Genomic DNA, 16,187 nt, shown 5'->3' with positions numbered 1-16,187 from the left:
CCCAATTTTTTCATATAATGTGAAATATATTGTTATACCAAGTAAACAGATACCTAACATGTCATGCTTCAAAATTGCGCACGCTCGTGGAATAGCGACAAACATTGGTACTTAAAAATCTCCATAGGCGACATTTTATACATTTCTACAGGTTACCAGTTTAGAGTTACAGAGGAGGTCTAGGGCTAGAAATATTGCTCTTGCTTCTGTGAGCAAGCTCAAAGGGACGGGGTGCTTTACATTTTTTTTTTCTTATTTATTTTACCATTTACCTTTTTTTATCACTACTATTTCACCTTTTGTTTATCACATTTATTCCTATTACAAGGAATGTAAACATCCCTTGTAATATAAATAAGCAGGACAGGCCCTCTTTAAAGTGAGATCTGGGGTCAAAAAGACCTCAGATCTCACATCTACACTAAAAAGCAAAAAAAAAATGAAAAAATAGGCCCTTTAAGGCTGTTGGGAGGAAGCAACGTATGATGTCTCTCTGGTCCTCCAAGGCTAGAGAGTCAAGTGGGGGCCAGCTTGCCCTCATTTGACTTCCTGCCTAGAGGGGGAGAGGACCTGATAGTTTTCCCCGCTACCGACGGCTCTGGTAATCGGGGAAAATGACCTGGAGGCGGTGGGAAAGGGGGCACCTCTCCCGCTGCCCATAAAAGTGATCTCGCGGTGAATTCGCCACTGGGACCAGTTTTATGCTAAAGTGGACCGCCCGCCGTTTAAAAAATTATCGGGGTTGTGGCAGCTATCTGCTGTCATAACCCAGGTATTTAATGTCAAAGTAGTGACGTAAATACACGGTGGGCGGTGTACTAGTCAACCCACTGTGCTATTTTGACCTGACAGGGAGACTCCCCACTTCTGCCAGAATACATTGGTTGAACAGACAAAATCCTGTTGAAAACAGAGGGGAAAAAAGCCTAAAAAGGAAAACTAAGGCAGTCACCACATCTAATGATTGGTAAGCTGCAATATATTACTTTTTTGGTTTTGGGTTTAATATCGCCTTAAATACACACTAACACTGACCTTTTTTATTTTCTTACCTGGTTGAAAAATGGAAAGGCTTCCATCTGTGTGTCCAAAGACAACTTTTCCTTTTTTTCTTGGATGCCACCGAAACAGACAGATGTCTGAGAGAAAGCTGTGGGCTTCTTTGTGAACAGCCACACCACTGTCTGGTCCAGAGATAGTCCAGATATAAAGGGGCCCTCTGTGTGAGACAAAGGCTACGGCATCACCGGAATTCCAACACCAACTCAGTGAGGCTGGCATTCCTAGACAAGGGCAACATGAGAAAAGAGAGGCACTGAAATCATAGAAAACAGTTCACAGTAAAGAAAAGCCATTAATAAAATTTGATGATTTTCAAGCAAACTTATATACAGAAGATTACATACAGAAGGAAGTAATATGGTATAGAGTGGGTGCAACAAATACATGTAATACGGGATATGATAAATATTAACTAATAACTTGTGCCCAATGTTATAATATAGATATTGCCAATACTTCTGTCTGCAGCATTCATTTTTCAAAAGGTTCAAACCCTTTCTCATTCCAACTTGATCTAAAAAAACAAAAAAATTTTGGCTGAAGTTCCAATTTACCATTCAGCAGCCAGCATTTATAAATGCGTGGGTTTATCGCAAAAACACGCCATTCTGAAGCAAGGAGTACATTATTGTATATCAAAAGTATTGAACCCCTGCCAGGCTTTTATTACTGTCTTTGTCATACTGAGGAGATGTACCCTATTTGTCCCAGTGACCATTGTCACCACAGAAAATATAGCAGAATCTAAAAGTGTATAGCTGTCATCAGAACAAGAATACATAACAGCGAGATCTTCTATTGGGTACACCTGTTCTGGTAACAACTGCCTAAGAAGATTTCCCTTCACTTTGCCGAGGTTCCCTCTCCCTTTCTGGTGTATCTCTTGGACAGGAACTAAATAGGACATAGCTCTATACCTTTGAGTATCTAGTATCACAGGCAGCTCTTTTGTTCATCTTACCTTTTGTGCTGTCAAGTCTGGCCACCACTTTCTGTTCAGCCACATTCCAAATGATCACTAGATTGTCCGCACTGGCACTGGCAAACATATCAGGGTTGTGAGGGCACCAGGAGATGGCTGTGATTGTCTTTTTGTGCTCTGACATAATAGCACGGAGCTTAAATTCATTGTACCTGTGATCCAGCTAGAGGTAAGAAATGTAATCTGTTTTTTTAATCATGTAAAATAAAATACAAGTGCAATACAAAAAAAAGTGTTTTAAACTACCTCCTGTGTACAGAAAATCACGAGAAGCACCTACAACATCTACAAAAATATATACAGTATGCTTCATTGATGTATCAGTACCCAGAATCTGCTTTAACTTTTTGGAGACTCTCTGCCCCGGAAAACACACACACACACAAAAAATAGGTTCTACAACTTTCTCATTCTACCCAAAAGTTGAAAAAAAGAAGTTTTAGCTAGAAATGGACATTAAGGCTACATTCACACCTGAGCGTAGCGTTTTCACGCGTTTTTTTACCGCAATTTTTACCGCGTTTTACAGGCGTTTTTTGTGCAGGCATTTTTAGATTGACTAGAGACCAATGGAAAACGCCTGAACTTATCCTTTAATGAGAGTGACACAGTAGGTGTGTTTGGTAGCACGGAGGAAGGAATTGTATTTTAGGAGGAAAGCTCTGTATAGGGTGACGTTTTTCAGGGATTTCGTTTTACGACGCAGTCGCTCAAGAGCACGGCTATATCTTTTGAGATTTCTGGAGTCATCAGTTTTCCAAGGCTGTAACAGTCGGCGGGTGGATTCTGTGTGTAGTTAGAGGAGCAAGTGCATCCAGTGAGGATGAGAGTGAACAGTAGATAGAGGTGGCCAGGTTAGGGAAGGACAGGGGTGAGATTTTTTCATAGAGGTGTTCAGTAGGAGAACAGAGAAGCAAAAGATAAAGTGGCAAAGGTTTCTACAGGTAATCATTTGATTGCCCACTCCTGCCTTTCCTGGCTGCCTCTCCGCCCTCCGTGCAGCTCTGCATCCCTCACCAACACAGCGAGCACTAAAGGATGCCATTCTTCTAAGACAGATTATATCCTCCAAAGACACCTTCTCTTCCCACAGCTCTGAAATCCTCCCTGCCAGATCAGTGTCCTCAAAGGAGGATGAAATCCCCAAGCACCATCCTATTATTTTCAATTTCATTCAGCTTTGGTTGCAGCATCCTCACCTCCCTTACACACATATCTCACAGGAGATTGGCAACCCTGGCCAACTCACCTCAGGAATTCCCAATACCTCTCATAATACCTCTAGTGCCTGATTTCTACCTGTAAGGAACAATTCCCCAGCTACGATCCCTGCCACCATAGCAACCTCTGGGCTCAACTCCCTGCAGTTAACTAACCCTCTGTAAACATATATCTACCAACATGAGACACACTGAATGTTGGTGCCAGTCCCCGGCTCCCTACTGCTTGAAACCTTCTACAGGAGAACTTGGGTTAGGGCTAGGTCCCCAAGCTCTCCTGCAGTAGGTCTCCCCAAATGGGAAAGTGGAATCTGTCACAGACAGCGAGCCACGAGGATGCTCCCCCACAAAGAGACCTTACAGCCTCGACTAAAAACATTCCCCCTGGACACCATACAACCCCCACTGATTTACACCACCTGCTGATTGACATCCCCCAACTGTTAAACACCAACATTGATAGACATGTTCCCTATAGCTGCCTTACTTCCCTCCCCGTTGCCAGACCCCATTTGGAACTGACTGCATTTGCCTTCAGGCCATCTCATGCCACCAACATCGCTCACCAGCAGCCTCATGACACCAACTCCCAAGACCCAAATACCCCTTCTAGCAGCCTCATGACACCAACTCCCAAGACCCAAATACCCCTTCTAGCAGCCTCATGACACCAACTCCCAAGACCCAAATACCCCTTCTAGCAGCCTCATGACACCAACTCCCAAGACCCAAATACCCCTTCTAGCAGCCTCATGACACCAACTCCCAAGACCCAAATACCCCTTCTAGCAGCCTCATGACACCAACTCCCAAGACCCAAATACTCCTTCTCATCCAACAGACATTCTTCACTGCCCCCTACCGAAACATTACTCACTGCCCATTGTCATTTCTGCCATACTTCCCTCACACACATTTTTTCATACCTTCTGTACTCCTCTCCTGCACATAACAACTCTGCACTCCTCTTCTACACACATTTCCAGCCATCATACCCTTTGAACGTCTCTCCTGCATATGCTATGGTACTCTCTGCTCCCCTTTCCTCTTCTACACATTTTACCCACTGGCACTAATCATAATCTTTTTGTAAAACCACCAGCCTTTCCCATTCTGCAGCATACACACTTTTGCTAGTATATAAAAAAAAAGTAAAGCTGAAAGATGATGGTACACCAAATCACTGACAACGATAACAAAGAAAAAGAAGGTACCTGATATACATATATAGCTAAAGTGGCACAGTAAGCAAATCTGTCTCCACTAGCAGCACACACATCTTTGTTCCATGGCTGGCACCCAGCAGCTAAAAGACCTACTTGCTTCACTTGAGACATCTTTGCCTGCAACAATACAAATCACAATTATTTACTAAAAGCAATGCACAACATACATTACTGAAGCTGATCATTAGTAGGGATGATAAAACAAGATAGCATTATCATATTAGAATGTAATTAAAATACAATTACTGAAAAAAAGTATGTATAGTCAACAATTTTTATGTTAACTCAAATGTTTTTGCATTCATAAAATATATTGTAGCAGGTAAATTCAAGACTACTGCTTAACAATAAAAAATGTTCATGTTTGAAAGTACTGTTTTGGACAACAAATGATAGAAATCGGTCTTCTAATAATGCTGTCCAACAAACTGTGCAATTTTACTAAGTTGAAGTTAATGTAGCACTATAGGTAAAACTTTTTTTTTTCATTTTGGATAAAGTAAGGGAGGGTCATAACCCCTGTTATTTTTTTATTTTTTTTTGCAATCTGTGACCCATCAGGGAGATTTCCCTTCACTTCCTGTCCCATAGCCAAAACAGGAAGTGAGCAGAAATCCCTGCAAATTAAGGGAATTATTTGGGGACCAACAGGTCACCAGAACTAGTGTCCCCATTGGAAGATTCCCCCTCTATTCGTTTTCTGGGGACAACTCAACATTTGGAATTTTCTTTTACTTTGACTTTAAATGGCAAGAGAGGGTGAATCTCCCTATGGCCTGGTTCACACCTATGCGTTTTTTTGGTGCTGAACTACAGTTCATTTAACATGGTTTCCTATGGGACACATTCACATCTATGCTTTTTTCAGCCACTGCATTTTTAGAAATGCTCAGGGACTTTTTCAAACGCAAAACTGTGCTTTTTTGGTTCAATAGACTTCAATGGAGAAACTGCAGAAAAGCATGTAGTGCGTTTTTGCCACAATTTTGCGGCGACTTGCGTGTTTGAATTTGCCCAACAACAAATTGGCCAAAAAAAAAAAAAACTCCATAAAATGCAGAATGCAGATAGTGGCAAAATCATGGAAAAATCGCGAGTGCAAAAAACGCACAGCAAAAAGCACTGCAGGACTGATCAACAGCAAACTGCATGTGTGAACCAAGCCAAATGGGGGCACAAACAGCAAAAAAAGAGGTGTTCTAATCCTTCTCCACTCTGTCTGAACATAAAAAAAAAGTTTTGCCTTTATTTATACTTTAAAGTTTGTCTACCTTGATTTCAGTCCTATGTAATTACAGCAAACAGATTTAAGAGCAATCTTTACAGTCCAATAGGTGGGCTGAAGAGAAGGTAGTATAGGGAGGAAGAGGAAGGGATCAGAAAAAGGACTGGACAACCAACCAATGCTGCTGGGATAGATCACAACCTAACAGTAGTTATTAGATTTTTGCACAAAAGTTCATAAAAATATTTGTACGAAAATTCTCAGTTCACTCGATGGCTTGACAAATATTTAAAATGCTACTTGCTTTTAACATTTATTTTTTTATAATGAATGTATTTTCCTGAATAAAGACAACATAAAATGTAAAAAATGGGTTTGTTCATTTGTTCGCTCTTGCTGCTGTCATTTAAAACCAATGGGAGCAGGGGGCCAGGCCAAGTCCCGCTATCTGTGTCTATAGATACAGACAGCTAGGCTTGGGAGCAAACCCACATGAGTGTCCCCATAGAAAGCAGCTTTCTTCGGGACACTCAGTGGAGAGGAGGAGCCAGGAGCGCGAGCAGGGGACCTGAGAAGAGTAGGTTCAATTTCTTTGCACAGACCAGGTAAGTATGAACCTGTTTATTTTTTTTAAGAACATTTAGAAACACTTTATATTTCAGTACTGTATGAACATACATGCAAATATTTTAGCTGGTAAACGATTCTCATATACAGGCAGTTCCTGGGTTACAAACACGATAAGGTCTGTAGGTTTGTTCTTAAAGCGGAGTTCCACCCTAATTTGCATCTAAATATGAATGTCCTGCTGATCACTCCACCATTCCCTTTTGGATAGTGTCAATTTTTTTTTTTTTTTTATATAAAAGTACCTTTTCTTCTAAAAAAACATCCACTTCCGTCCAAACCTGGCCACGGCGCAGTACGTCATATCCTCTTTTGCAATGGCTCCTGGGATACCAGTGTAAGCAATCCCAGGAGTCAATGGACATCCTCCGCGACTAGCATTGCGTTACTTTTAAAGCAGAAATGATGCGATGCTAGGCTAGGCTACGGCCATGAAAAAAGTCCCACTGCACATGCGCAAGATCGGGAGGTGCTTGCTGGGTAGCCAGCAGCACCTTATCCCGGAAGAGACTCCTAGTGGGCTTCAGATGCCCATACTCAGGATGGACACTTGCTGGATCAGGAGGGTACAGTGAGTACAAATACTTTTAATAACACAGAAAACGTTGTCAGATGTGGCATATGCCGTTTTCTAATACATAATTGGCGACTATCACGGGGGTGATTTAAAAAAATTGCTGGAAATGGCTGGAACTCCGCTTTAAGTTGAATTTGTAAGTCGGAACAGGTACATTTTTTAAGTGTAACTCCAGCCAAAAAATTAAGTTTTACGTTTTTTGGATAGCATAGGGAAGGGTTAACACCCCTGTAAGGTTTGTTTTGCTGTCTGTGCCCTTGTTCAGAAGATTTCAACTCTGTCCTTGTGACAATTGGATTTTGAACATTTTGGGTTGTTGTGGAAGCAAGGATTGGTGATAAAGCTTCAATGGAGACACCTTTTTCCCATGACAACTCTTACAGGAGTGAATTTCCCTTCCTAGAGGTAGATTTCTTCTCAATTCCTGTTGTCTCCTTCAATTTGTAAGTATGAGTCGTAGGTAAGTCGGATGTTTGTAACTCAGGGACTGCCTGTATGTGTTTCATCTGGGCATTTAGAGGTGAAGAAAGCAAGATTTGGATAAAGATTGAACGTAGAGCCGTGAGCAGAGGACAGAATTTCACTTAGAACCCTGGCAGGAAGAGGCAGGAAAAGTTATGAGCTAAGCTTTAGAAAGTGTGAATTTTAGAAAGTTTTTGTGACATTCATATTGATACATCATTTGGTAAAGTAGTGATGAATGAAAAGACTGAAGGGGTGAGCTGAGAGATGGTATTGGAAGCCATGGGAGGGGAGGAGGGGGCATCAACTAATCCAGGGTGGAGGTGTAGATAGAAGAGGTACAAGGAGGGAGTCTTAGGGTTCCTACAGAAGAAGGAAGAGGATAGGAGGAGATGGAGATGTAGGTGATGCTAATTAAGCACTTAGATAGGTAAGAGGAGAACCAAGAAAGGAGAATCTTGGATGCCAAAGGGGAGGAAGTTGTCTGAGAAGATAGCTGATAACATTGTTTGACATATCAGTTGCAAGGAAGTTAGGGGGGCGCTTGAATTCTGTCTGGATCAACAGGAACTTGTACTACTACTTGCAGAAGACGTATTTAGCCTGAAAAGGTCACTGCATCTAAGCACTGGCCATCTGCAATATACTGTATTACATTTTTGTTCTTGGGTTTAGACATCCTTTAAAGGTTGGGCTAGGGCAGTGATGGTGAACCTTGGCACCCCAGATGTTTTGGAACTACATTTCCCATGATGCTCATGCACTCTGCAGTGCAATTGAGCATCATGGGAAATATAGTTCCAAAACATCTGGTGTGCCAAGGTTCACCATCACTGGGCTAGGGGGTTAAGTTTTGTTATACAGGTTAAGGGCTTTGTATAAGATTTAATTAGAGTTTTCTGGTTAGGTGATATGTTCAAGATAGCAGTAATTTTAATGAAATATTCAGGTGTGATACAATATGTTTGAAATAAGATCTGGGAAATGAAAAGTTTTCACATTTGCAGGTGTGAAGTACTTTAGCACCCAAAGTCAGTGCACCAACTACCCCCCCCCCCGCCCCTCCATTTTATTGTAACTATAACAAATGGTTTGCATTCGACTTCCTGTGCAAGAATAACTAATAATGAACTGAATAACTGAATAATCTGTCACAGTTTAACCTCCTTTTGTTCAAAATGGCTGCTAATTTGCAAAAACAAAGTGCCAGCATACAGTAGTTCTTCAAAGTGCCATATACTGTATCTATAAATCTTTTTATAGGATTATGTAAATATTACATTAATATTTCTTAACCGGTTGCCGACCGCCGCAAGTACATATACTGCAGCGGTCAGGCCCGGGCAGGCAAAGTGACGTATATATACGTCACTAGCCTGTCACTGGCTTGTGAGCCAATAGCGGGCGAGCGTGCGCCCACTGAGGCGCGCGCCCGCCCCGGCTCGTTCACAGACAAGTCAGTGCGAGTGACCGGCGGACCCGATGTTCGCCGGTCACTCGCGATCGTTCGACGGGAAGGGAGAAAGGCAGGCGGCTAATGTATACAAGCCGCCTGTCATTCTCCCCTGTGTAAAAATGGAGATAACACGGTTCTACTATGTAGAACCGTTGATCTCTGTTTTTACACTAGTAGCCATGTCCCATCACAGTTAGAAGCACGCCCCTAGGACACACTTAACTACTCACTCTCCAATACAGTTAACCCCTTCCCTGCCAGTGACATTTTTGCAGTAACAGTGCATATGTATAGCACTGATTACTGCAGTAATGTCACTGGTAACCCCAAAAGTGTCAAAAATGTCAGTCAAGGGTCCGATCTGTCCGCCGCAATGTCGCAGTCCCGCAAAAAAATCACAGATCACCGCCATTACGCGTTAAAAAAAAAAACACCAAAAATGACAAAAATCTTTCCCTTTATTAGTAAACGCGATAACTTTTGCGCAAACCAATCAAAATACGCTTTTTGCTATTTTTTTTACCAAACATATGTAGCATAAAACAAATTGGCCGAAAATGTTAAAAAATTCTGATTTTTACATTTTTTTGGGGGAATTTCATATAAAAAAATGTGAAAAATATTGTTATTTTTGCAAAATTTACGCTCTTTTTTTGTTTATAGTGCATGATCAAATACCACCAAAAGAAAGCTCTGTTTGTGGGAAAAAAAAGGACGTCAAATTCGTTTAGGTACAGCGTCGCACGACCGCGCAATTGTCCGTTAAAGTCACTCAGTAAAAAATCGCAAAAAAAAAAACCCTGGTCAGGAAGGGGGTAAAATCTTCCGGGGCTTAAGTGGTTAATATTATCTTTCGCCCCTCTACATAATTTAACGCAAGTTGACTTTTTTTTTTAATTATAGCTGAAAAACCTTTTTCATTATTTCTAAGACCTTCAATTCTAAATTAATAACCAAATAATAAACTACCATTTGCAGCAGGTCCTATAGATATTTTTAAGATATACATATATTTATAGGAAGAAAGGATATCAATGTCCAGATGAGAAAAAGGGTATAATCAGGCGTTTATCTTTGTTTTCACCTAAAAAAAAAAAAAAAAAAAGAAACGAGGGCACCTGACAGTAGAAGTGCATGAATAGAAGACGAAAGGGATTTCCTGTAGACCTGACGCTTGATGTGTCTAAAATGCACATGCTAAGAGCCAGATGCTTCTGCCACTGCCTCAACTGCCAGCAAAGTGGATTAAAAATACCCTGCTGACTCCTGTCAGACATAGCGTATCCCACTTTGTAAGTTGTGGGAAACACCATTCATCAGATCACTCTGAACAAAATGGCAGCAGAGGGCTGGACGAGGTTTTTGAAATACATTAAAAACGAGCCCTTTCAGCAACGTGATCCCAGCAGTCACCTTTTTCTTATCACTCAATAGCTGCATCTTTTTTTAGATCGCCTCTGCATACCTCCCAGGAATAACAAACAAGGCTGCTAGAACACATCCAGGGTACCAGTGAAATATTCGCAATGCAATAGCGCTTGATATCAAAGATTATTGCAGTTTCCACGGAGATGGAAGAAAGCAGAAAAAAAAACATAACGCTTCGTAACAAGCTTCTTCTGCAGCAAACTGAGCCCTCTTCCGTTCCTATTCAAAGAAGTCCATTTTAAAAATAAAAGGCTGAAATAAGAAAAAATATAAAAAAAGCAGCAGTCTATTAAAATAGTCCAAATCCTGCCTTCCTTGAAATACAGTGCACGGCTAAACATCTGGAAGAAGTATGCCTACCTTGACATATGTGTCATATTTTGTGAACCACTTAAGGATTTCCATGTCCATTCCAGATTTCAGCAGCTTCCAGAAGACTGCCGTATCCTGCTTTTTCTCTCCAGCAAAAAAAAAAGAAAAAAAAAAAAGAAAAAAAGAAAAAACTGTTGACTAGAGAGATGGAAGGACCTGCTCACAGGATAATGCAGCCTTCCTAAAGGATGCAAGAAAAGGCATGAGTATTGTGTCACAGCACTTATACACAGCCGCTGTCAGTAGCCTGGCAACTGCAGGGTTTAATAGGAGGCATTTTATTTGCTTGTTTGGATTTCTAGCTTTTTTTTTGTTGTTAGAACCTATATATATATTTTGTGGTCACTGTATGTGATTCCCTTTTATGCTAATTGAGGCTGAAAAGAACAGCATACTGCCACGATGATGAATATCATTGGGATTAACCCCTCCACTGCCAGGTATACTATAGAGAAGCTATCCTCAACTAGGATTCCTCCAGACGTTGTTAGGCGTTCCTTGAGCTGTGCCTGAATGCCTCCACGTTTGATGGTGTCTACAAAATTCCGGGGCCAATACCACTTAGTATAATCAGCCGCATGAGACCAATGATATTGTTAGTGGTCTGTAAAGGTGGCAATCTGACTAGACGAGGGTCATTTTTTTCACTTGTCAGCAATATAAGTAGCATTTGTCCCACGACCCCCAATAAACTGGTTTTAGTAGGGGTTCCTCAAGACCTGGAAATTATTTCAAGGGTTCCCCTGGGGTAAAAAGGTTGAAAAAGGCGCCTTAAGAGATTGATGATGATTCTTGTGGACAGAACCATACTAAGTAACCTTGAAACCTTAAAAAAGTGTTCATAGATTACAGAAAGTCTCTCATTTCATAAAGTTTTATGTTTTTGGTCAAGATTTTCAATGTCAAGATTCATTATAAATTTCATTATCAACTAAAACTAGACATGGAGCAGATTCCAGAGCTACAACTTCAAGAGATAATAGGTAGTGGTTAAATGGCAACTCCACTTTCGTGGGGGAAAATAAGAGCAAATCTATCTATCTATCTATCTATCTATCTATCTATCTATCTATCTATCTATCTATCTATCTATCTATCTATCTATCTATCTATCTATCTATCTATCTATCTATCTATCTATCTATCTATCTATCTATCTATCTATCTATCTATCTATCTATCTATCTATCTATCTATCTATCTATCTATCTATCTATCTATCTATCTATCTATCTATCTATCTATCTATCTATCTATCTATCTATCTATCTATCTACACACAGTGCCTTGCGAACGTATTCACCCCCCTTGAACTTTTCGACCTTTTGCCACATTTCAGGCTTCAAACATAAAGATATAAAACTGTAATTTTTTGTGAAGAATCAACAACAAGTGGGACACAATCATGAAGTGGAACAAAATTTATTGGATATTTCAAACTTTTTTAACAAACAAAAATTGAAAAATTGGGCGTGCAAAATTATTCAGCCCCTTTACTTTCAGTGCAGCAAACTCTCTCCAGAAGTTCAGTGAGGATCTCTGAATGATCCAATGTTGACCTAAATGACTAATGATGATAAATAGAATCCACCTGTGTGTAATCAAGTCTCCGTATAAATGCACCTGCACTGTGATAGTCTCAGAGGTCTGTTTAAAGCGCAGAGAGCATCATGAAGAACAAGGAACACACCAGGCAGGTCCGAGATACTGTTGTGGAGAAGTTTAAAGCTGGATTTGGATACAAAAAGATTTCCCAAGCTTTAAACATCCCAATGAGCACTGAGCAAGTGATAATATTGAAATGGAAGGAGTATCAGACCACTGCAAATCTACGAAGACCTGGCCGTCCCTCTAAACTTTCAGCTTATACAAGGAGAAGACTGATCAGAGATGCAGCCAAGAGGCCCATGATCACTCTGAATGAACAGCAGAGATCTACAGCTGAGGTGGGAGACTCTGTCCATAGGACAACAATCAGTCGTATACTGCACAAATTTGGCCTTTATGGAAGAGTGGCAAGAAGAAAGCCATTTCTTAAAGATATCCATAAAAAGTGTTGTTTAAAGTTTGCCACAAGCCACCTGGGAGACACACCAAACATGTGGAAGAAGGTACTCTGGTCAGATGAAACCAAAATCAAATTTTTTGGCAACAATGCAAAACGTTATGTTTGGCGTAAAAGCAACACAGCTCATCACCCTGAACACACCATCCCCACTGTCAAACATGGTGGTGGCAGCATCATGGTTTGGGCCTGCTTTTCTTCAGCAGGGACAGGGAAGATGGTTAAAATTGATGGGAAGATGGATGGAGCCAAATACAGGACCATTCTGGAAGAAAACCTGATGGAGTCTGTAAAAGACCTGAGACTGGGATGGAGATTTGTCTTCCAACAAGACAATGATCCAAAACATAAAGCAAAATCTACAATGGAATGGTTCACAAATAAACATATCCAGGTGTCAGAATGGCCATGTCAAAGTCCAGACCTGAATCCAATCGAGAATCTGTGGAAAGAACTGAAAACTGCTGTTCACAAACGCTCTCAATCCAACCTCACTGAGCTCGAGCTGTTTTGCAAGGAGGAATGGGAAAAAATTTCAGTCTCTCAATGTGCAAAACTGATAGAGACATACCCCAAGAGACTTACAGCTGTAATCGCAGCAAAAGGTGGCGCTACAAAGTATTAACTTAAGGGGGCTGAATAATTTTGCACGCCCAATTTTTCAGTTTTTTATTTGTTAAAAAAGTTTGAAATATCCAATAAATTTCGTTCCACTTCATGATTGTGTCCCACTTGTTGTTGATTCTTCACAAAAATTACAGTTTTATATCTTTTTGTTTGAAGCCTGAAATGTGGCAAAAGGTTGAAAAGTTCAAGGGGGCCGAATACTTTCGCAAGGCACTGTATATATATATATATATATATATACATATCATTGTGGCAGAGCGTTGCCCTGCCAGGGTCTAGAGAGCACCTGGAGATTTCAAAGTGATCCGGGTAGGAGGAAATCTCCAACCTGGGTCCAGCTATTCACTATAGCCAGCAAACTAGTTGGTCAGGTGTGTGCTGCGCTTTTAATAATGACCTGACCATGGTTCTGTGCTCCACCCAGGAGTCAGGAGGGCTCCACGTGGGAGTCAGTGCAGCACGAGGCTGCTATCGGTGTGCCCCCTGTTGGGTGAGCGAAGTCTGCGGGAGACAGATGAGGGCCCGGAGTTTAAGGCCAGAGCAGCAGCGCTGCAAGTTCAAGCAGGAGGGGCTGAATGATCGTTTGTTTTGCTTAGAACTGAAATGCTGAAACCCCTGCAAGGAAAACCCTGTTATTTTTTCTGCTTGATGAACTTTCCTTTAATAAATATGGGCGAGGAAAGCCCTTAAAAGAATGGAAAAGCGAGTGGCGGTATCCTTTAAACGCTCTACACTTGATGCGAGTCTCACAAAAAAGAAAAAAAAAATATATATATATATATATTGTGACAGGAAGTCAGGTAAATCTGGGAATGTAGTCACAAAGAGGAGACACATTCCCACCTGCTTTGGAAAATTCACTAATTACTATAGGGTGTCGGCTGCCAAAGGCAGCAGGAAGGTGTAAAGAAGTTGAAAGGCCTTCAGCTGTTCAGAATGAGGAAATGAAGGCTTCTATAATTTGTCCAAAGGAAGTCCTATTGATTGCTGCCTCCTGTCGCTGTGTGAGCTGGGAAGAGGAGGGCAGACATACGTGTGCCTCCCGACGCCGTGTGGGCATGGGAGAAGGACTGCTGCCTCCTGTCGCCGTGTGGGCTGGGAGAGGGGGACAGTCAGATGTGTGCCTCCCGACAAGCTGGTGAGCATGGGAGAAGACCCCCTGAAGTGATATGCGCTAAGGAGGGTAACCAAGTGTAAAGATGTCTCAAAGGTGAGGACATGGACTGTTTTGCTATGTGGAAAGAAAACAAAGGGACATGTTCCATGTGAAGAGTGTGAAGAGTAAAGGGACCTGTTAAATGAACTGTGTTCAATGTGAAGAGTCTGAAGAGTAAAGGGGCCTGTTATAAATGAACATGTGCTGTGTGAAGAGATAAAACATGGACTGTTGAGTATCCGCTGTAGGATAAGAAAGTCTGCCCAACAGTAGGTTGGGGACAGACTCTTAGGTAGGTTCCAGCGTGAGAAGGTAGCCGCCCACAGAGGCAAGGATTTATTTTGTCTTTTATTTTATTTTGGCTGTTTTGACGCTTGCAATTGTGTGAAGTAAATTGCATGAATAAATCAGTCTTGTATGCAACCTCTGCTCGGCTATCTCTCTGTGAAAACGCACCCCCAAAGGGGTCATCCACGCCTACCACCGAGCTAATCCCTCACAATATATATATATATATATATATATATATATATATATATATACATACACACAGACAGGTCCATAAATATTGGGACATCAACACAATTCTAATTGTTTTGGCTCTATACGCCACCACAATGGATTTGAAATGAAACAAACAAGATGTGCTTGAACTGCAGACTTTCAGCTTTAATGTGAGGGTATTTACATCCAAATCAGGTGAGTGGTATAGGAATTACAACAGTTTGTATATGTGCTCCCACTTTTTAAGGGACCAAAAGTAATGGGACAGATTAACAATTATAAATCAAACTTTCACTTTTTAATACTTGGTTGCAAATCCTTTGCAGTCAATTACAGCCTGAAGTCTGGAACGCATAGACATCACTAGACGCTGAGTTTCATCCCTGGTGATGCTCTGCCAGGCCTCTACTGAAACTGTCTTCAGTTCCTGCTTGTTCTTTTTGGCATTTTCCCTTCAGTTTTGTCTTCAGCAAGTGAAATGCATGCTCAATCGGATTCAGGTCAGGTGATTGACTTGGCCATTGCATAACATTCCACTTCTTTCCCTTAAAAAACTCTTTGGTTGCTTTCGCAGTATGCTGGTACACTGTCGCAACATAGGATGTACCCCCTTAGGGGCATCTTTCTTCTCTGAAATGTGAGTCATCGAAATAAGTCTGTGTTCGTCCCCACTATCATGGAACTCCAATTAGCCCCAAGAGGTTGGGGACACACAATAGCCAAAATGTTAGAAGTTTTAGGTTGCCCCACGACAAATGGGCTCAATTCAAGCTTGCCTGAGAGACATTCATCATATAGGAGTTTCTCTTAATCGATCTCTAAGTCTTCTGGCTTCTGCAAAGGAAAGTGCTTCAAATGTTTGTCATAAAGGCTATGATAAATTAGAGTCACTTGAGCTTCAGAGTTCAGAAGGGCTTTCACGTATACACCCTCCACCTGAACAGGCACTATTAGACAAGGTCCTACAAGCTTGGCAGAGAACTTACTTGGAGGAGCAGGGATGGATTGTCTATACAGTAAACCCCCCTCCATTGCGGGGGTTACGTTCCGGACCCAGCCGCGAAAAGTGAAAATCCACGAAATAGAAAAACCCTATTAAAATGCATTGTAGGCATGGTTTTTTTACTGTCACTGTACGTGTAAAAGCATTTTAAGGTCTTTAAACACACTTTTAAAACAATAGAAACTCATTTAAACA

General features: G+C 41.2%; 1 protein-coding gene across 7 annotated transcripts in view; it reads right to left on the bottom strand.

Annotated features, from left to right (window-relative positions):
- WDR17 (WD repeat domain 17) overlaps positions 1–16,187 on the bottom strand; it is a 181,007-nt gene that overhangs the window by 108,745 nt on the left and 56,075 nt on the right. For 2 of the 7 annotated variants that reach the window (XM_082243723.1, XM_082243724.1), the window contains exons 1-4: positions 10,626–10,919; positions 4,479–4,607; positions 2,024–2,207; positions 1,053–1,283 (exon numbers count right to left, since the gene is read on the bottom strand). In XM_082243723.1, the coding sequence (XP_082099849.1) occupies positions 1,053–1,283; positions 2,024–2,207; positions 4,479–4,607; positions 10,626–10,676 (595 nt within the window). In that variant the 5' untranslated portion in view covers positions 10,677–10,919. Of the gene's footprint in view, positions 1–1,052; positions 1,284–2,023; positions 2,208–4,478; positions 4,608–10,625; positions 10,920–16,187 lie in introns of those variants that run through there. The other 5 variants (XM_082243719.1, XM_082243721.1, XM_082243720.1 and 2 more) reach the window with 4 other exon arrangements.

This window comes from Pelophylax lessonae (assembly GCF_965119305.1).
Source record: "Pelophylax lessonae genome assembly, chromosome: 1".
Lineage (NCBI taxonomy): Eukaryota > Metazoa > Chordata > Amphibia > Anura > Ranidae > Pelophylax > Pelophylax lessonae.
Note: the sequence above shows the minus strand (reverse complement) of the source record. Positions and strands in the feature narration are given on the sequence as shown.